Genomic DNA, 22141 nt, shown 5'->3' on the forward strand with positions numbered 1-22141 from the left:
AGCTCTGAGGGTAACTGTGTTAAGGGGTACAGCTCTGAGGGTAACTGTGTTGAGGGGTACAGCTCTGAGGGTAACTGTGTTGAGGGGTACAGCTCTGAGGGGTACAGCTCTGAGGGTAACTGTGTTGAGGGGTACAGCTCTGAGGGTTACTGTGTTGAGGGGTACAGCTCTGAGGGTTACTGTGTTGAGGGGTACAGCTCTGAGGGTAACTGTGTTGAGGGGTACAGCTCTGAGGGTAACTGTGTTGAGGGGTACAGCTCTGAGGGTAACTGTGTTGAGGGGTACAGCTCTGAGGGTAACTGCGTTGAGGGGTACAGATCTGAGGGTTGCTGTGTTGAGGGGTACAGCTACGCGACACAGCTGGGGAAGAGATGCAGTTGCGACTGGATCACGATCGCAGGTTGAGGCCTGGACAGGAGGACAGAGAGGCCTTCTCTGGGACCATGGCACAGGTACAGTACTGGTACAACTTGACTCATAGTCAGGAACAGGTAAAGTACTGGTACAACTTGACTCATAGTAACAGGTGAAGTACTGGTACAACTTGACTCATAGTATCAGGTAAAGTACTGGTACAACTTGACTCATAGTCAGGAACAGGTAAAGTACTGGTACAACTTGACTCATAGTAACAGGTGAAGTACTGGTACAACTTGACTCATAGTAACAGGTAAAGTACTGGTACAACTTGACTCATAGTATCAGGTAAAGTACTGGTTACAAAAGGTCATGTTCTTTAGATAGTACAACTATCTATAGATCCAGGAGTTCTCTCTCTGGTTAAAGACTCAGGGTTTTTCCTGGTTACCTCTCCACCTAACTACCCACCAACCTAGAAATGATAATCAAATATGACAAATATATATGATCTATCACCCCTCCTCCTCCTCCTCTCTGTTCCCCTCTCTATCATCCCTCCTCCTTGTTCCCCTCTCTATCACCCCTCCTCCTCCTCCTCTCTGTTCCCCTCTCTATCACCCCTCCTCCTCTCTGTTCCCCTCTCTATCACCCCTCCTCCTCCCTGTTCCTCTCTCTATCACCCCTCCTCCTCCTCCCTGTTCCCCTCTCTATCACCCCTCCTCCTCCTCCTCCCTGTTCCCCTCTCTATCACCCCTCCTCCTCCTCACCCTCCTCCTCCCTGTTCCCCTCTCTATCACCCCTCCTCCTCCTCCTCATCCTCCTCCTCCCTGTTCCCCTCTCTATCACCCCTCCTCCCTGTTCCTCTCTCTATCACCCCTCCGCCTCCTCACCCTCCTCCTCCCTGTTCCCCTCTCTATCACCCCTCTTCCTCTCTGTTCCTCTCTCTATCACCCCTCTTCCTCTCTGTTCCCCTCTCTATCACCCCTCTTCCTCTCTGTTCCTCTCTCTATCACCCCTCCTCCTCCTCCTCTCTGTTCCTCTCTCTATCACCCCTCCTCCTCCTCCTCTCTGTTCCCCTCTCTATCACCCCTCCTCCTCCCTGTTCCTCTCTCTATCACCCCTCCTCCTCCTCCTCATCCTCCTCCTCCCTGTTCCTCTATCACCCCTCCTCCTATCTGTTCCTCTCTGTCACCCCTCCTCCTATCTGTTCCTCTCTCTATCACCCCTCCTCCTCTCTGTTCCTTCTCTCTATCACCCCTCCTCCTCCCTTTCCTCTCTCTATCACCCCTACTCCTCCCTGTTCCTCTCTCTATCACCCCTCCTCCTCCCCGTTCCCCTCTATATCTCCCCACCTATCACTCCCTACCTCCTCCTCCCTCCATCCCTCCCACCTTCCCCATCCCTACCTCTCCCTCCCACCAGGTTGAGGAACGGAGGCGGCTGGAGGTGCAGGGTGTGAGGCCCAGGGGGGGTCTGGATCTTACTGGCCTGCAGGCCCACGAGGCTCCCTGGGTCCAGGAAAGAACCCTACTGCAGCAGGAGGTCCGGTTGTTCAGACACAACACCATCATCTTCTATATGAAGCTACGCTGGATCCTTATGCACTGGAGGCTGGGGAAGAGGACAGAGGCAGGGGAAGAGACAGCACACTCAGAGGTGAGATGACTGGCTAGAGGTAGAGGCTGAACCCCAGGTAGTTTAGTCTGGAGGCTGGGGAAGAGGACAGAGGACAGAGACAGGGGAGGAGACGGCACACTCAGAGGTGAGATGACTGGCTAGAGGTAGAGGCTGAACCCCAGGTAGTTTAGTCTGGAGGCTGGGGAAGAGGACAGAGACAGTGGAGGAGACGGCACACTCAGAGGTGAGATGACTGGCTAGAGGTAGAGGCTGAACCCCAGGTAGTTTAGTCTGGAGGCTGGGGAAGAGGACAGAGGACAGAGACAGGGGAGGAGACGGCACACTCAGAGGTGAGATGACTGGCTAGAGGTAGAGGCTGAACCCCAGGTAGTTTAGTCTGGAGGCTGGGGAAGAGGACAGAGACAGTGGAGGAGACGGCACACTCAGAGGTGAGATGACTGGCTAGAGGTAGAGGCTGAACCCCAGGTAGTTTAGTCTGGAGGCTGGGGAAGAGGACAGAGGACAGAGACAGGGGAGGAGACGGCACACTCAGAGGTGAGATGACTGGCTAGAGGTAGAGGCTGAACCCCAGGTAGTTTAGTCTGGAGGCTGGGGAAGAGGACAGAGACAGTGGAGGAGACGGCACACTCAGAGGTGAGATGACTGGCTAGAGGTAGAGGCTGAACCCCAGGTAGTTTAGTCTGGAGGCTGGGGAAGAGGACAGAAACAAGGGAGGAGACAGCACACTCAGAGGTGAGATGACTGGCTAAGAGGTATTTGTATCCCCAATCCTATATATATATATATTTTTTTTTTCACCTTTATTTAACCAGGTAGGCCAGTTGAGAACAAGTTCTCATTTACAACTGTGACCTGGCCAAGATAAAGCAAAGCAGTTTGACACATACAACAACAGAGAGTTACACATAAACAAACATACAGTCAATAACACAATAGAAAAAGTCTATATACAGTGTGTGCAAATGAGGTAAGATTTTTTTATTTTTTTTATTTTTTTAAATCCTTTATTTTACCTTTATTTAACCAGGCAAGTCAGTTAAGAACAAATTCTTATTTTCAATGACAGCCTAGGAACAGTGGGTTAACTGGTCTAGGAACAATGGGTTAACTGCCTGTTCAAGGGCAGAACGACAGATTTTGTACCTTGTCAGCTCGGGGATTTGAACTTGCAACCTTTCGGTTACTAGTCCAATGCTCTAACCACTAGGCTACACTGCCGCCCCATGAGGGAGGTAAGGCAATAAATAGTCCATAATAGTGAAATAATTACAATTTAGCAATTAAACACTGTAGTGATAGATGTGCAGAAGATGAATGTGCAAGTAGAGACACTGGGGTGCAAAGGAGCAAAAAAATTAATTAATAACAGTATGGGGATGAGGTAGTTCAGTGGGCTATTTACAGATGGGCTATGTACAGGTGCAGTGATCTGTGAGCTGCTCTGACAGCTGGTGCTTAAAGTTAGTGAGGGAGATATGAGTCTCCAGCTTCAGTGATTTTTACAATTCGTTCCAGTCATTGGCAACAGAGAACTGGAAGGAAAGGCGGCCAAAGTAGGAATTGGCTTTGGGGGTGACTAGTGAAATATACCTGCTGGAGCGTGTGCTACGGGTGGGTGTTGCTATGGTGACCAGTGAGCTGAGATAAGGCGGGGCTTTACCTAGCAAAGACTTATAGATGACCTGGAGCCAGTGGGTTTGGTGACGAATCTGTAGCGAGGGCCAGCCAACGAGAGCATACAGGTCGCAGTGGTGGGTCGTATATGGGGCTTTGGTGACAAAACGGATGGCACTGTGATAGACTGCATCCAATTTGCTGAGTAGAGTGTTGGAGGCTATTTTGTAAATGACATCGCCGAAGTCAAGGATCGGTAGGATAGTCAGTTTTACGAGGGTATGTTTGGCAGCATGAGTGAAGGATGCTTTGTTGCGAAATAGGAAGCCAATTCTAGATTTAATTTTGGATTGGAGATGTTTAATGTGAGTCTGGACGGAGAGTTTACAGTCTAACCAGACACCTAGAATATGTGGACATCTACAAATACCTAAGTCAGAACCGTCCAGAGTAGTGATGCTGGACGGTCGGGGAGCTGCTGGTAGAGATCATTTGAATAGCATACATTTAGTTTTACTTGCATTTAAGAGCAGTTGGAGGCCACGGAAGGAGTGTTGTATGGCATTGAAGCTCGTCTGGAGGTTAGTTAACACAGTGTCCAAAGAAGGGCCAGAAGTATACAGAATTGTGTTGTCTGCATAGAGGTGGATCAGAGAATCACCAGCAGCAAGAGCAACATCATTGATGTATACAGAGAAAAGAGTCGGCCCGAGAATTGAACCCTGTGGCACCCCCATAGAGACTGCCAGAGGTCTGAACAACAGGCCCTCTGATTTGACACACTGAACCCTGTCTGAGAAGTAGTTGGTGAACCTGGCGAGGCAGTCATTTGAGAAACCAAGGCTGTATATTCTGCCGATAAGAATGTGGTGATTGACAGAGTCGAAAGCCTTGGCCAGGTCAATGAATACAGCTGCACAGTATTGTCTCTTATCGATGGAGGTTAGGATATCGTTTATGACCTTGAGCATGGCTGAGATGCACCCATGACCAGCTTGGAAACCAGAGTACATAACGTAGAAGGTACGCTGTGATTCGAAATGGTCGGTAATCTGTTTGTTAACTTGGCTTTTGAAGACCTTACAAAGGCAGGGTAGGATAGATATAGGTCTGTAACAGTTTGGGTCTAGAGTGTCACCCCCTTTGAAGAGGGGGATGACCGCGGCAGCTTTCCAGTCTTTGGGAATCTCAGACGATATGAAAGAGAGGTTGAACAGGCTAGTAATAGGGGTTGCAACAATTTTGGCCGATCATTTTAGAAAGAAAGGGTCCAGATTGTCTAGCCCGGCTGATATGTAGGGGTCCAGATTTTGCAGATCTTTCAGAACATCAGCTGTCTGGATTTGGGTGAAGGAGAAATGGGGGAGGCTTGGGCAAGTTGCTGTGGCAGGTGCAGGGCTGTTGGCCAGAGTAGGCGTAGCCAGGTGAAAAGCATGGTCAGCTGTAGAAAAATGCGCAATTCTCAATTATCGTGGATTTATCGGTGATCACAGTGTTTCATTGCTGTGGGCAACTGGGAGGAGGTGCCGTAACCATGAAAACATTTCTGACAGTGGTTGGGAACAATTTCTCCGGAGGCACTCCAGACAGGCTCTAAACCATCCAATCAAACCAAAAGCCAGTCACTTAGGGAAGTAGGCTTGAGCGGAGTACATTTGGTTAGACCAATCCGTCAATAACAGCAAGGCTGGAGAAAAAGCCTGCAGTCCCAAAAGTTTTCCAGGAGGAGGGTTGACATCTAGCTCAAAATCACATAGGATTGGCTTGTTCAATTGGTCAACTGAGTGATTGATTGACTGACATTCAGTTTGTTGGTTGGATAGTTAGTTTATTGGTGTACTGCTTCTTTCCTTGCTTTGATGTCGGCTATAATAACCTTGTTATTGTCGGCTATAATAACCTTGTTATTGTCGGCTATAATAACCTTGTTATTGTCGGCTATAATAACCTTGTTATTGTCGGCTATAATAACCTTGTTATTGTCGGCTATAATAACCTTGTTATTGTCGGCTATAATAACCTTGTTATTGTCGGCTATAATAACCGTGTTATTGTCAAATCAAATCAAATGTATTTATATAGCCCTTCGTACATCAGCTGATATCTCAAAGTGCTGTACAGAAACCCAGCCTAAAACCCCAAACAGCAAGCAATGCAGGTGTAGAAGCACGGTGGCTAGGAAAAACTCCCTAGAAAGGCCAAAACCTAGGAAGAAACCTAGAGAGGAAGCATGCTATGTGGGGTGGCCAGTCCTCTTCTGGCTGTGCCGGGTGGAGATTATAACAGAACATGGCCAAGATGTTCAAATGTTCATAAATGACCAGCATGGTCGAATAATAGTTTGGCAGAACAGTTGAAACTGGAGCAGCAGCACGGCCAGGTGAACTGGGGACAGCAAGGAGTCATCATGTCAGGTAGTCCTGGGGCATGGTCCTAGGGCTCAGGTCCTCCGAGAGAGAGAAAGAAAGAGAGAAGGAGAGAATTAGAGAACGCACACTTAGATTCACACAGGACACCGGATAGGACAGGAGAAGTACTCCAGATATAACAAACTGACCCTAGCCCCCCGACACATAAACTACTGCAGCATAAATACTGGAGGCTGAGACAGGAGGGGTCAGGAGACACTGTGGCCCCATCCGAGGACACCCCCGGACAGGGCCAAACAGGAAGGATATAACCCCACCCACTTTGCCAAAGCACAGCCCCCACACCACTAGAGGGATATCTTCAACCACCAACTTACCATCCTGAGACAAGGCTGAGTATAGCCCACAAAGATCTCCGCCATGGCACAACCCAAGGGGGGGCGCCAACCCAGACAGGATGACCACATCAGTGAATCAACCCACTCAGGTGACGCACCCCTTCCAGGGACGGCATGAGAGAGCCCCAGTAAGCCAGTGACTCAGCCCCTGTAATAGGGTTAGAGGCAGAGAATCCCAGTGGAAAGAGGGGAACCGGCCAGGCAGAGACAGCAAGGGCGGTCCGTTGCTCCAGAGCCTTTCCGTTCACCTTCCCACTCCTGGGCCAGACTACACTCAATCATATGACCCACTGAAGAGATGAGTCTTCAGTAAAGACTTAAAGGTTGAGACCGAGTTTGCAGACCGTTCCATAAAAATGGAGCTCTATAGGAGAAAGCCCTGCCTCCAGCTGTTTGCTTAGAAATTCTAGGGACAATTAGGAGGCCTGCGTCTTGTGACCGTAGCGTACGTGTAGGTATGTACGGCAGGACCAAATCAGAGAGATAGGTAGGAGCAAGCCCATGTAATGCTTTGTAGGTTAGCAGTAAAACCTTGAAATCAGCCCTTGCTTTGACAGGAAGCCAGTGTAGAGAGGCTAGCACTGGAGTAATATGATCAAATTGTTTGGTTCTAGTCAGGATTCTAGCAGCCGTATTTAGCACTAACTGAAGTTTATTTAGTGCTTTATCCGGGTAGCCGGAAAGTAGAGCATTGCGCAGTTGTCTAATCTAGAAGTGACAAAAGCATGGATACATTTTTCTGCATCATTTTTGGACAGAAAGTTTCTGATTTTTGCAATGTTACGTAGATGGAAAAAAGCTGTCCTTGAAATGGTCTTGATATGTTCTTCAAAAGAGAGATCAGGGTCCAGAGTAACGCCGAGGTCCTTCACAGTTTTATTTGAGACGACTGTACAACCATTAAGATTGTCGGCTATAATAACCTTGTCATTCCATATCTTGTTTGTCGCAGTATGAGAAGTTGGAGGGTATTCCAGAGCTGATCTTGGAGCATGGAGAGGGAGAGACGGAGAGAGAGGACAGGGACAGGTCGTGTACCCAGCTACCCCAGAGAGACAGCCCCGAGCCTGGTCCCACAACCCAACTCCCCTCCAATGAACGCCTGCAGCACCAGACACAGGTAGGGTACAATGGATTTCTAGCTGTTGATACACTCCAAACCCTGGATTAAACTCTGGATTAAAAGGCACTTTGGATGAGTGCAAAGTCTGTTCAAGTTCAGTGGAGTTCAATGATCCCTCGAACATGTTACACAACATACCACAACAGAACATGTTATACAACAGACCACAACAGAACATGTTATACAACAGACCACAACAGAACATGTTATACAACAGACCACAACAGAACATGTTACACAACAGACCACAACAGAGAACACGTTATACAACAGACCACAACATACCACAACAGAACATGTTATACAACAGACCACAACAGAACATGTTATACAACAGACCACAACAGAACATGTTATACAACAGACCACAACAGAACATGTTATACAACAGACCACAACAGAACATGTTATACAACAGACCACAACAGAACATGTTATACAACAGACCACAACAGAACATGTTATACAACAGACCACAACAGAACATGTTATACAACAGACCACAACAGAACATGTTATACAACAGACCACAACATACCACAACAGAACATGTTATACAACATACCACAACAGACCACAACAGAGAACACGTTATACAACAGACCACAACAGAACATGTTATAGAACAGACCACAACAGAACATGTTATACAACAGACCACAACAGACCACAACAGAACATGTTATACAACAGACCACAACAGAACATGTTATACAACAGACCACAACAGAACATGTTACACAACAGACCACAACAGACCACAACAGAACATGTTATACAACAGACCACAACATACCACAACAGAACATGTTATACAACAGACCACAACAGACCACAACAGAACATGTTATACAACAGACCACAACAGAACATGTTATACAACAGACCACAACAGAACACAACAGAACATGTTATACAACAGAACATGTTATAGAACAGAACACAACAGAACATGTTATACAACAGAACATGTTATAGAACAGACCACAACAGAACATGTTATAGAATAGAACACAACAGAACATGTTATACAACAGAACATGTTATAGAACAGACCACAACAGAACATGTTATAGAATAGACCTCAACAGAACATGTTATAGAATAGACCTCAACAGAACATGTTATAGAATAGACCTCAACAGAACATGTAATAGAATAGACCTCAACAGAACACAACAGAGACTAGAACATGTTATAGAACAGACCACAACAGAGACTAGAACATGTTATAGAACAGACCACAACAGAACATGTTATAGAATAGACCTCAACAGAGACTAGAACATGTTATAGAACAGACCTCAACAGAAGCCTTGTACTAACGTACATATTATCCATCAAGCCAGAATATAGTATGATCTTTTCTGGTGTGATGTGTGTAGATCAGCGTGAACATTATGGCTTGGTGTGTAGAAACAGATGACATTATCAGAAGATTTCCGTCATATCTTAAATAAATGATTGTTCCCGTTTGGTTCTTCCTCCCCCGCTCCTCCTCTCCAGGTGGGTGAGAACCGTAGGGTGCTCCAGGCAGTGCGCTCCCTGTTAGAGGAGTTCAGGTTAGAGTTGAGGGAGGAGGAGAACAGGAGGTGCCAGCTGCAGCAGATCTACGCTAATGACAAAGCTTCCTGGGAGGTCAAATGGGCAGAGATGAAGTGTCACGTCGCTCAGGTAACACGCACGCACGCACACACACACACACACACACACACACACTGACCCCATAGGATAACCCTTTTTGGTTCCAGGTAAAACCCTTTTTGGTTCCAGGTAAAACCCTTTTTGGTTCCAGGTAAAACCCTTTTCGATTTCATATAGTTCTACCTGGAACCAAAAAGGGTTCTACCTGGAACCAAAAAGGGTTATTCAAAAGGTTCTCCTATGAGGACAGACAAAATAACCATTTTAGGTTCTAGTCCGGTAAGACGAGGGGTGGGTGTGTCTATTTGTCAATGTCAGCTGGTGTGGGATGTCTAATATCAAAGAAGTCTCAAGGTTCTGCTCGCCTGAGGTAGAGTACATCATGATAAGCTGTAGACCACACTATCCACCAAGGGAGTTTTCATCTATGTTATTCGTAGCCATCTATTTACTACCACAGACTGATGATGGCACTAAGACCGCACTCAACGAGCTGTATAGAAAAAATATATGTACAGTGTGTGAAAATATAGAAGAGTAGGGAGGTAAAGGCAATAAATAGGCCACAGAGGTGAAATAATTACAATTTGGCATTAACACTGGAGTGATAGATGTGCAGATGATGATGTGCAAGTAGAGATACTGGGGTGTAAAAAATGGAATAATATGGGAATGATGTAGTTGGGTGTGCTATTTACAGACTGGCTGTGTACAGGTACAGTGATCGGTAAGCTGCTCTGCTGATACTTACATTTAGAGGGGGAGATTTAGTGATTTTTGCAATTAGTTCCAGTCATTGGCAGCAGAGAACTGGAAGGAAAGGCGGCCAAAGGAAGTGTTGGGTTTGGGGATGACCAGTGAAATATACCTGCTGGAGCGCGTGCTACGGGTGGGTGCTGCTATGGTGACCAGTGAAATATACCTGCTGGAGCACGTGCTATGTGTGGGTGTTGCTATGGTGACCAGTGAAATATACCTGCTGGAGCACGTGCTATGTGTGGGTGCTGCTATGGTGACCAGTGAGCTGAAATAAGGCGGGGCTTTACCTAGCAAAGACTTATAGATGATCTGGAGCCAGTGGGTTTGGCGACGAATCTGTAGCAAGGGCCAGCCAACGAGAGCATACAGGTCGCACTGGTGGGTGGTATATGGGGCTTTGGTGACAAAACAGATGGCACTGTGATATACTACATCCAGTTTTCTGAGTAGAGTGTTGGAGGCTATTTTGTAAATGTCATCGCCGAAGTCAAGGATCGGTAGGATAGTCAGTTTTACGAGGGTATGTTTGGCAGCATGAGTGAATGAGGCCAATTCTAGATTTAATTTTGGATTGGAAGGAGAGTTTACAGTCTAACCAGACACCTAGGTATTTGTAGTTGTCCACAAGTCAGAACCGTCCAGATTAGTGATGCTAGCCGGGCGGGAGGGCGCAGGCAGCAATCGGTTGAAGAGCATGCATTTAGTTTTACTAGCATTTAAAAGCAGTTGGAGGCCACGGAAGGAGTGTTGCATGACGTTGAAGCTCATTTAGAGGTTTGTTAACACAGTGTCCAAAGAAGGACCAGAAGTATACAGAATGGTGTCGTCTGCGTAGAGGTGGGTCAGAGAATCACCAGCAGCAAGAGCGACATCATTGATATATACAGAGAAAAGAGTAGGCCCGAGAATTGAACCCTGCGTCACCCCATAGAGACAGCCAGAGGTCTGGCCCTCCGATTTGACACACTGAACTCTATCTGAGAAGTAGTTGGTGAACCAGACGAGGCAGTCATTTGAGAAGCCAAGGCTATTGAGTCTGCCAATAAGAATACGGTGATTGAGACGGTTGCACTGTACTCTCGTTTATCGATGGCAGTTATGATATCGTTTAGGACCTTGAGCGTGGCTGAGGTGCACCCAGAAACCAGATTGGTTGGTGATCTGTTTGTTAACTTTCAAAGATTTTAGAAAGGCAGGATGGATAAAGGTCTACAAGGTCTACAGTACAGTTTGGCGTTCGAAGACTTTAGAAAGGCAGGGCAGGATGGATATAGGTCTGTAACAGTTTGGGTCTAGAGTGTCTCCCCCTTTGAAGAGGGGGATGACCGCGGCAGCTTTCCAATCTTCGGGTATCTCAGACGAAACGAATGAGAGGTTGAATAGGCTAGTAATAGGGGTTGCAACAATTTCGGCAGATAATTTTAGAAAGAGAGTGTCCCAGATTGTCTAGCCCAGCTGATTTGTAGCGATCCAGATTTTGTAGTTCTTTCAGAACATCAGCTGTCTGGATTTGGGTGAAGGAGAAGCGGGGGGGTGGGGGGGGCTTGGACAAGTTGCTGCAGGGGGTGCAGAGATGTTGACAGGGGTAGCCAGGTGGAAAGCATGGCCAGCCGTAGGAATATGCTGATTTGAAATGATCTATTATCGTGTATTTATTGGTGGTGACAGTGTTTCCTAGCCTCAGTGCAGTGGGCAGCTGGGAGGAGGTGCTCTTATTCTCCATGGACTCCACAGTGTCCCAGAACTTTTTGCTATTAGTGCTACAGGATGTAAATTTCTGTTTAAAAAGCTTAGCTTTCCTAACTGACTGAGTACAGTGCCTTGCGAAAGTATTCGGCCCCCTTGAACTTTGCATTTATACGGAGACTTGATTACACACAGGTGGATTGTATTTATCATCATTAGTCATTTAGGTCAACATTGGATCATTCAGAGATCCTCACTGAACTTCTGGAGAGAGTTTGCTGCACTGAAAGTAAAGGGGCTGAATAATTTTGCACGCCCAATTTTTCAGTTTTTGATTTGTTAAAAAAGTTTGAAATATCCAATAAATGTCGTTCCACTTCATGATTGTGTCCCACTTGTTGTTGATTCTTCACAAAAAATACAGTTTTATATCTTTGTTTGAAGCCTGAAATGTGGCAAAAGGTCGCAAAGTTCAAGGGGGCCGAATACTTTCGCAAGGCACTGTATATTGGTTCCTGACTTCCCTGAAAAGTTGCATATCACGGGGGCTATTCGATGCTAATGCAGAACGCCACAGGATGTTTTTGTGCTGGTCAAGGGCAGTCAAGTGTGAAGTGAACCAAGTGCTATATCTGTTCTTAGTTCCACATTTTTTAAATGGGGCATGCTTATTTACGATGGTGAGGAATGCACTTTTATAGAGCAACCAGGCATCCTCTACTGATGGGATGAGGTCAATATCCTGCCAGGATACCCGGGCCAGGTTGATTATAAAGGCCTGCTCGCTGAAGGGTTTTAGGGAGCGTTTGACAGCGATAAGGGGTATCGTTTGACCGTGGGCCCATTACGGATGCAGGCAATGAGGCAGTGATCACTGAGATCCTGATTGAAGACAGCAGAGGTGTATTTAGAGGGCAAGTTGGTCAGGATGATATCGAAGAGGTTGCCCATGGTAATGGATTTATGGTTGTACCTGGTAGGTTCCTTGATCATTTGTGTGAGATTGAGGGCATCTAGCTTAGATTGTATGAAGGCCAGTTTAGGTCACCTAACAGTATGAACTCTGAAGATAGATGGGGGGTAATCAATTCATATATGGTGTCCAGGGCACAGCTGGGGGTTGAGGGAGGTCTATAACAGGCGGCAACAGTGAGAGACTTGTTTCTGGAAAGGTGGATTTTTAAAAGTAGAAGCTCGAATTGTCTGGGCACAGACCTGATTAGTATGTCAGAACTCTGCAGGCTATCTCTGCAGTAGATTGCAACTTCGCCCCCTTTGGCAGTTCTATCTTGTCATAAAATGTTGTAGTTGGGGATGGAAATTTCAGGATTTTTGGTGGCCTTCCTAAGCCAGGATTCAGACACGGCTAGAACATCCGGGTTGGCAGAGTGTGCTAAAGCAGTGAATAAAACAAACTCAGGGAGGAGGCTTCTAATGTTAACATGCATGAAACCAAGGCTTTTACGGTTACAGAAGTCAACAAATGAGAGGGCCTGAGGAATAGGAGTGGTGCTGGGGGCTGTAGGGCCTAGGTTAACCTCTACATCACCAGAGGAGGAGTAGGATAAGAGTACGGCTAAAGGCTATAAGAACTGGTCATCTACTGCGTAAAAGGAGCAGATTTCTGGGCTGAGGAGAATAGATTCAAGGCATAATGTACAGACAAGGGTATGGTAGGATGTGAGTACAGTGGAGAGAAACCTAGGCTCTAGAGGTTTTGTCTCTAGAGGCACCTGTTTAGCCAGGTGAGGTCACCGCATGTGTGAGGGGTATAACAAAAGGGCTATCTAAGGCATATTGGGCAGGGATGGGGGCTCTACAGTGAAATAAGACAATAATCACTAACCAAAACCGCAATAGACAAGGCACATTGACATTAGGGAGAGGCATGTGTAGCCGAGTGATCATAGGGTCCAATGAGTAGCAATATATGAGTCAGGGAGCCGATTCAGTAGTCACTAGTACACTAGGCGAGCTGGAGACACAGTGATTAAGACAGCTAGGGATAGCAGATCGGCGACGTCGCAACGGAAGAGTCTGTTGAAACCACCTCGGACGATTATGTCGGCAGACCAGTCGTGATGGATCGGCGGGGCTCCTTGTCGGCAGTAAAGGGTCCAGGCCAATTGTCAAAAGAGGTATTGTAGCCCAAGAATTGGCTGGAGGCTAGCTCAAGCCAGGAGTAGCCACTCGGATTGCAGCTAGCTAGCTGCGATAATCCAGTGTAAAGGTTCAGAGCTTGAAATCCAGAGATGTGGAAGAGAAAAAGCAGTCCGATATGCTCTGGGTTGATATCGCGCTGTGCAGACTGGCAGGAATTGAACAAGCTGAAGCTGGCTGTTGTCCGAGTTAACGGTGAAGACCACTAGCAGTGGCTAACTGACTACTAGCTACCATTTCTAACAGCATGTCACATGTGCAATCAGCAAAAAAACTCTAGACCACCTTTACTCCACACAGAGACGCATACAAAGCTCTCCCTCGCCCTCCATTTGGCAAATCTGACCATAATTATATGCTCCTGATTCCTGCTTACAAGCAAAAACTAAGCAGGAAGTAGCAGTGAATCACTCAATACGGAAGTGGTCAGATGACACAGATGCTACGCTACAGGACTGTTTTGTTAGTACAGACTGGAAAATGATCTGGGACTTATCCTATGACATTGAGGAGTATACCGCCTCAGTGACCAGCTTCATCAATAAGTGCATCGATGGCGTCGTCCCCACAGTGACTGTACGTACATTTCCCAACCAGAAGCCATGGATTACAGGCAGCATCCACATCGATCTAAAGGCTAGAGCTGCCGCTTTCAAGGAGTGGAACACTAATCCGGACGCCTATAAGAAATACAACTATGCCCTCAGACGAACCATCAAACAGGCAAAGCGTCAATACAGGGCTAAGATTGAATCCTTCTACACTGGATTGGACGCTCGATGGATGTGGCAGGGCTTGCAAACTATTACAGACTACAAAGGGAAACCCAGCCGCGAGCTGCCCAGTGACGCCAGCCTATCAGACGGGCTAAATTCCTTTCATGCTCGCTTGGAGGCAAGCAACACAGAAGCATGCATGAGAGCACCAGCTGTTCCGGACGACTGGGTGATCACGCTCTCCATAGCTGATGTGAGCAAGACCTTTAAACAGGTCAACATTCACAAGGCCGTGGGGACAGACGGATTACCAGGACGTGTATTCAAAGCATGCACCGACGGACTGATTGTAGGCAGGTCATCCGACAGACTGATTATAGTCAGGTCATCTGCCAGACTGATTGTAGTCTGTTCATCTGCCAGACTGATTGTAGTCTGTTCATCTGCCAGACTGATTGTAGTCTGTTCATCTGACAGACTGATTGTAGTCTGTTCATCTGACAGACTGATTGTAGTCTGTTCATCTGACAGACTGATTGTAGTCAGGTCATCTGACAGACTGATTGTAGTCAGGTCATCTGACAGACTGATTGTGGTCAGGTCATCTGACAGACTGATTGTGGTCAGGTCATCTGCCAGACTGATTGTAGTCAGGTCATCTGCCAGACTGATTGTAGTCTGTTCATCTGCCAGACTGATTGTAGTCTGTTCATCTGACAGACTGATTGTAGTCTGTTCATCTGACAGACTGATTGTAGTCTGTTCATCTGACAGACTGATTGTAGTCAGATCATCTGACAGACTGATTGTGGTCAGGTCACCTGACAGACTGAGTTTCTCCTGGTCAGCTCACACGGTCAGTAGAAGGACCCATCCTCATACGTCACCACATTGTAGTCAGGTCACCTGACAGACTGATTGTGGTCAGGTCATCTGACAGACTGATTGTGGTCAGGTCACCTGACAGACTGAGTTTCTCCTGGTCAGCTCACACGGTCAGTAGAAGGACCCATCCTCATACGTCACCACATTGTAGTCAGGTCACCTGACAGACTGATTGTGGTCAGGACACCTGACAGACTGAGTTTCTCCTGGTCAGCTCACACGGTCAGTAGAAGGACCCATCCTCATAAGTCACCACATTGTAGTCAGGTCACCTGACAGACTGAGTTTCTCTTGGTCAGCTCACAGTCAGTAGAAGGACCCATCCTCATACGTCACCACATTGTAGTCAGGTCATCTGACAGACTGGATGTAGTCAGGTCACCTGACAGACTGATTGTAGTCAGGTCACCTGACAGACTGAGTTTCTCTTGGTCAGCTCACACAGTCAGTAGAAGGACCCATCCTCATACGTCACCACATTGTAGTCAGGTCACCTGACAGACTGAGTTTCTCTTGGTCAGCTCACACGGTCAGTAGAAGGACCCATCCTCATACGTCACCACATTGTAGTCAGGTCACCTGACAGACTGATTGTGGTCAGGTCATCTGACAGACTGAGTTTCTCCTGATCAGCTCACACGGTCAGTAGAAGGACCCATCCTCATACGTCACCACATTGTAGTCAGGTCACCTGACAGACTGAGGTTCTCCTGGTCAGCTCACACAGTCAGTAGAAGGACCCATCCTCATACGTCACCACATTGTAGTCAGGTCACCTGACAGACTGAGTTTCTCCTGGTCAGCTCACACGGTCAGTAAAAGGACCCATCCTCATACGTCACCACATTGTAGTCAGGTCACCTGACAGACTGAGTTTCTCCTGGTCAGCTCACACAGTCAGTAGAAGGACCCATCCTCATACGTCACCACATTGTAGTCAGGTCACCTGACAGACTGAGTTTCTCCTGGTCAGCTCACACAGTCAGTAGAAGGACCCATCCTCATACGTCACCACATTGTAGTCAGGTCACCTGACAGACTGAGTTTCTCCTGGTCAGCTCACACAGTCAGTAGAAGGACCCATCCTCATACGTCACCACATTGTAGTCAGGTCACCTGACAGACTGATTGTAGTCAGGTCACCTGACAGACTGATTGTAGTCCTCATTGTTATGGATTGTTCTTCAACTATATTAATCTATTGCCTGTCTGTTTGTGTTCAACCCAGCTGGAAGAGGAGAGACGAGAAGAGAAAGGAGAGGTGAGAGGAGAGGACAGAGGGGAGACGCAGGGAGGAGGAGGAGGAGACCCAGACTGGGCCTTTAAACAGGAGCGAGAGGAGCATCGTTGCCTCCTGGCAGAGAGCCACAGCACCTCCCTGAACCTCCACTGGAAGCTGCAGCAGGGAGAGAAGAGGTGGGGGAGGGAGAGGAGAGGCCTACTGGAACGCTTCGACCAGGAGAGACAAGAGTGGGACAGCAACATGAGAAACATGCACCACAAGATGGAGCGGGTGAGGAGGGGGAGAGAGGAGGGGGAGGGACAGCAACATGAGAAACATGCACCACAAGATGGAGAGGGTGAGGAGGGGGGGGGGGTAACAGCAACATGAGAAACATGCACCACGAGATGGAGAGGGGGGGACAGCAACATGAGAAACATGCACCACAAGATGGAGAGGGTGAGGGGGGGGGCGGGTGTCACACTACTGAGACCATCTCTCTTCATATTCTGTAGTCACATCACCCTGTCTGAAACTACTCATTCCTCTCCTCTCTCCCTCTCCTCTCATTCCTTTCATCTCTCCCTCCTCCTGTCCTCTCTCCCTCTCCTCTCATTCCTTTCCTCTCCTCTTTCCCTCTCTCTACTCTCCTCTCATTCCTTTCCTCTCTCCCTCCTCCTCTCCTCTCTCCTCTTTCCCTCTCCTCTTTCCCTCTCTCTACTCTCCTCTCATTCCTTTCCTTTCTCCCTCCCCCTCTCTCTCTCCCTCTCCTCCTTCTCTCGCTACCTCTCCTCCCTCCCTCTCCTCTCTCTCTCTCTTTCTCCTCTCTCCCTCTCCTCCCTCCCTCCCTTCCCTCTCTCCCTCTCTCCTCCCTTCCTCTCTCTCCTTCCTCTCTCTCCTTCCTCTCTCTCTCCTCTCTCCTCTCCTCTCTCTCTCCTTCCTCTCTCTCCTCTCTCTCTCTCCTCCCTCTCTCTCCTATCTCTCTCTCTCCCTCCCTCTCTCCTCTCTCTCTCCTCCCCTCTCCTCTCTCCTCTCTCCTCCGTCTCTCTCTCCTCCTCTCTCTCCTCCTCTCTCTTCCCTCTCTATCCTCTCTCTCTCTCCTCCCCTCCCTCCCTCCCTCCCTCCCTCCCTCCCTCCCTCCCTCCCTCCCTCCCTCCCTCCCTCCCTCCCTCCTCCCTCCCTCCCTCCCTCCCTCCCTCTCTCTCTCTCTCTCTCTCTCTCTCTCTCCTCTCTCCCTCTCCTCTCTCTCCTCCCTCTCCTCTCCCTCTCCTCTCTCTCCCCCTCTCCTCCCTCTCTCTCCTCTCTCTCCTCGCCTCCCTCCCTCTCCTCCCTCTCCTCTCTCTCTCTCCTCTCTCTCTCTCCTCCCTCTCCTCCCCCCTCTCCTCCCGCTCTCTCCTCTCTCTCCTCCCCCCCTCTCCTCCCGCTCTCTCCTCTCTCTACTCCCTCCCTCTCCTCTCTCTCTCTCCTCCCTCTCCTCTCTCTCTCTCCTCCGTTTCTCTCTCTCCTCTCTCTCTCTCCTCCCTCTCTCCCCTCTCTCTCTCTCTCCTCCCTCCCTCTCCTCTCTCTCTCCCCTCTCTCTCCTCTCTCCCTCTCTCTCCTCCCTCTCTCTCCTCACCCCACAGCTGCAGAGAGAGCTGAATGTCCGACAGAGCAGTGAGGGCTCACCCTCCGACGTCAAAGACGGGGCGATGGCAGGAGGACACAGGGGTGTCTTTTCCCCTCAGGAGAGCCCATGTAAGGTCCCTCGCTCCCCTCGGTCACCCCGCTCCCCTCGCTCTGCCATCCCCAGCCCTGTTTCATTCCCCACCCGCTCCCACTCGGACTCAGAGGCCCATGAAGAGCAGGGGGCTGTAGTGAGGGTCAGAGGCCCAACAGAGAACATTTTCCTGGACGCTCTGACGCTAGACTCCCTTGGTAGCCTGGAGGTCCCACTTCCCAGCAGACTGGACTCTGACAAGAGGTTTCCCTGTATGAACCAGGTGAGACATCAGACTCAGACAAGAGGTTCCTCTATATAAACCAGGTGAGACATCAGACTCTGACAAGAGGTTCCCCTATATGAACCAGGTGAGACATCAGACTCAGACGAGAGGTTTCTCTATATGAACCAGGTGAGACATCAGACTCAGACAAAAGGTTCCCCTATATGAACCAGGTGAGACATCAGACTCTGACAAGAGGTTCCCCTATATGAACCAGGTGAGACATCAGACTCTGGAGTATCCTAAATTGCTCCCTATTCCGTATATAGTGCACAACCTTTGACTACATGAGTAGCTGCTGCCTTGGCAGAACTAATGGGGATCCATAATAAACCCCAGGAAGAGTAGCTGCTGTCTTGGCAGAACTAATGGGGATCCATAATAAACCCCAGGAAGAGTAGCTGCTGCCTTGACAGGAACTAATGGGGATCCATAATAAACCCCAGGAAGAGTAGCTGCTGCCTTGACAGGAACTAATGGGGATCCATAATAAACCCCGGGAAGAGTAGCTGCTGCCTTGACAGGAACTAATGGGGATCCATAATAAACCCCTGGAAGAGTAGCTGCTGCCTTGACAGGAACTAATGGGGATCCATAATAAACCCCAGGAAGAGTAGCTGCTGCCTTGGCTAATGGGGATCCATAATAAAAATATATATAACTATGGGTCCTGGTCAACAATAGTGCACTATGGGTCTTGGTCAACAGTAGTGCACTATGTTAGGTGCCAGTTGGGATGCATTCCAGGAATGTCAAATGTGGGAGTGTTTTCAGACATGAAAGGGTTCTTCAATTCTTCAATGCCCAGTGCAGGTTTTAATTCTGCGTATGTTCTGCGTATGTTGTTTCAGGCTCTGAATGAGATCCCAGACATAGAGGACCCAATGTACCCGGAGGAAGAGGAGGAGGAGGAAGAGATGGGCTGTGGCAGTCTCCTCAGGTAAATATATTCTTTCTGTTTACCTCAACATATCTTATGTTAGTGGAAGTATTTTCGATAGCCTACTTGGATAAATAAAGGTAGTACAATTACTGCTAATGTTTCCGATTTACCCAGAATACCATCCTACTGGTTACAACAGCTATGCTTTACCTTAACAGACTACCATCCTACTGGTTACAACAGCTATGCTTTACCTTAACAGACTACCATCCTACTGGTTACAACAGCTATGCTTTACCTTAACAGAATACCATCCTACTGGTTACAACAGCTATGCTTTACCTTAACAGACTACCATCCTACTGGTTACAACAGCTATGCTTTACCTTAACAGACTACCATCCTACTGGTTACAACAGCTATGCTTTACCTTAACAGACTACCATCCTACTGGTTACAACAGCTATGCTTTACCTTAACAGACTACCATCCTACTGGTTACAACAGCTATGCTTTACCTTAACAGACTACCATCCTACTGGTTACAACAGCTATGCTTTACCTTAACAGACTACCTTCCTATTGGTTACAACAGCTATGCTTTACCTTAACAGACTACCATCCTACTGGTTACAACAGCTATGCTTTACCTTAACAGACTACCATCCTACTGGTTACAACAGCTATGCTTTACCTTAACAGACTACCATCCTACTGGTTACAACAGCTATGCTTTACCTTAACAGACTACCATCCTACTGGTTACAACAGCTATGCTTTACCTTAACAGACTACCATCCTACTGGTTACAACAGCTATGCTTTACCTTAACAGACTACCATCCTACTGGTTACAACAGCTATGCTTTACCTTAACAGACTACCTTCCTATTGGTTACAACAGCTATGCTTTACCTTAACAGACTACCATCCTACTGGTTACAACAGCTATGCTTTACCTTAACAGACTACCATCCTACTGGTTACAACAGCTATGCTTTACCTTAACAGACTACCATCCTACTGGTTACAACAGCTATGCTTTACCTTAACAGACTACCATCCTACTGGTTACAACAGCTATGCTTTACCTTAACAGACTACCATCCTACTGGTTACAACAGCTATGCTTTACCTTAACAGACTACCATCCTACTGGTTACAACAGCTATGCTTTACCTTAACAGACTACCATCCTACTGGTTACAACAGCTATGCTTTACCTTAACAGACTACCATCCTACTGGTTACAACAGCTATGCTTTACCTTAACAGACTACCATCCTACTGGTTACAACAGCTATGCTTTACCTTAACAGACTACCATCCTACTGGTTACAACAGCTATGCTTTACCTTAACAGAATACCATCCTACTGGTTACAACAGCTATGCTTTACCTTAACAGACTACCATCCTACTGGTTACAACAGCTATGCTTTACCTTAACAGACTACCATCCTACTGGTTACAACAGCTATGCTTTACCTTAACAGACTACCATCCTACTGGTTACAACAGCTATGCTTTACCTTAACAGACTACCTTCCTATTGGTTACAACAGCTATGCTTTACCTTAACAGACTACCATCCTACTGGTTACAACAGCTATGCTTTACCTTAACAGACTACCATCCTACTGGTTACAACAGCTATGCTTTACCTTAACAGACTACCATCCTACTGGTTACAACAGCTATGCTTTACCTTAACAGACTACCATCCTACTGGTTACAACAGCTATGCTTTACCTTAACAGACTACCATCCTACTGGTTACAACAGCTATGCTTTACCTTAACAGACTACCATCCTACTGGTTACAACAGCTATGCTTTACCTTAACAGACTACCTTCCTATTGGTTACAACAGCTATGCTTTACCTTAACAGACTACCATCCTACTGGTTACAACAGCTATGCTTTACCTTAACAGACTACCATCCTACTGGTTACAACAGCTATGCTTTACCTTAACAGACTACCCATCCTACTGGTTACAACAGCTATGCTTTACCTTAACAGACTACCATCCTCCTGGTTACAACAGCTATGCTTTACCTTACCAGCTACCATCCTACTGGTACAACAGCTATGCTTTACCTTAACAGACTACCCTCCTACTGGTTACAAACAGCTATGCTTTACCTTAACAGACTACCATCCTACTGGTTTACAACAGCTATGCTTTACCTTAACAGACTTACCATCCTACTGGTTACAACAGCTATGCTTTACCTTACAGACTACCATCCTACTGGTTACAACAGCTATGCTTTACCTTAACAGACTACCATCCTTACTGTTACAACAGCTATGCTTACCTTAACAGACTACCATCCTTACTGGTTACAACAGCATGGCTTTACCTTAACAGACTACCATCCTACTGGTTACAAAAGCTATGCTTTACCTAACAGACTACCATCCTACTGGTTACAAACAGCTATGCTTTACCTTAACAGACTACCCTCCTACTGGTTACAACACTATGCTTTACCTTAACAGACTACCATCCTACTGGTTACAACAGCTATGCTTTACCTTAACAGACTACCATCCTACTGGTTACAACAGCTATGCTTTACCTTAACAGACTACCTTCCTATTGGTTACAACAGCTATGCTTTACCCTTAACAGAACTACCATTCCTACTGGTTACAACAGCTATGCTTTACCTTAACAGACTACCATCCTACTGGT

General features: G+C 47.3%; 1 protein-coding gene across 1 annotated transcript in view; it reads left to right on the forward strand.

Annotated features, from left to right (window-relative positions):
* The window catches only part of LOC109882787 (microtubule cross-linking factor 1), a 218944-nt gene that overhangs the window by 162144 nt on the left and 34659 nt on the right, over positions 1–22141 (forward strand). Inside the window, exons 7-12 of the mRNA XM_031810596.1 lie at positions 1783–2016; positions 7332–7499; positions 9009–9176; positions 16581–16865; positions 18197–18553; positions 19408–19496. Of these exons, the coding sequence (XP_031666456.1) occupies positions 1783–2016; positions 7332–7499; positions 9009–9176; positions 16581–16865; positions 18197–18553; positions 19408–19496 (1301 nt within the window). The remainder of the gene's footprint in view (positions 1–1782; positions 2017–7331; positions 7500–9008; positions 9177–16580; positions 16866–18196; positions 18554–19407; positions 19497–22141) is intronic.

Source organism: Oncorhynchus kisutch, linkage group LG30 (assembly GCF_002021735.2).
Source record: "Oncorhynchus kisutch isolate 150728-3 linkage group LG30, Okis_V2, whole genome shotgun sequence".
NCBI classification, from domain to species: domain Eukaryota; kingdom Metazoa; phylum Chordata; class Actinopteri; order Salmoniformes; family Salmonidae; genus Oncorhynchus; species Oncorhynchus kisutch.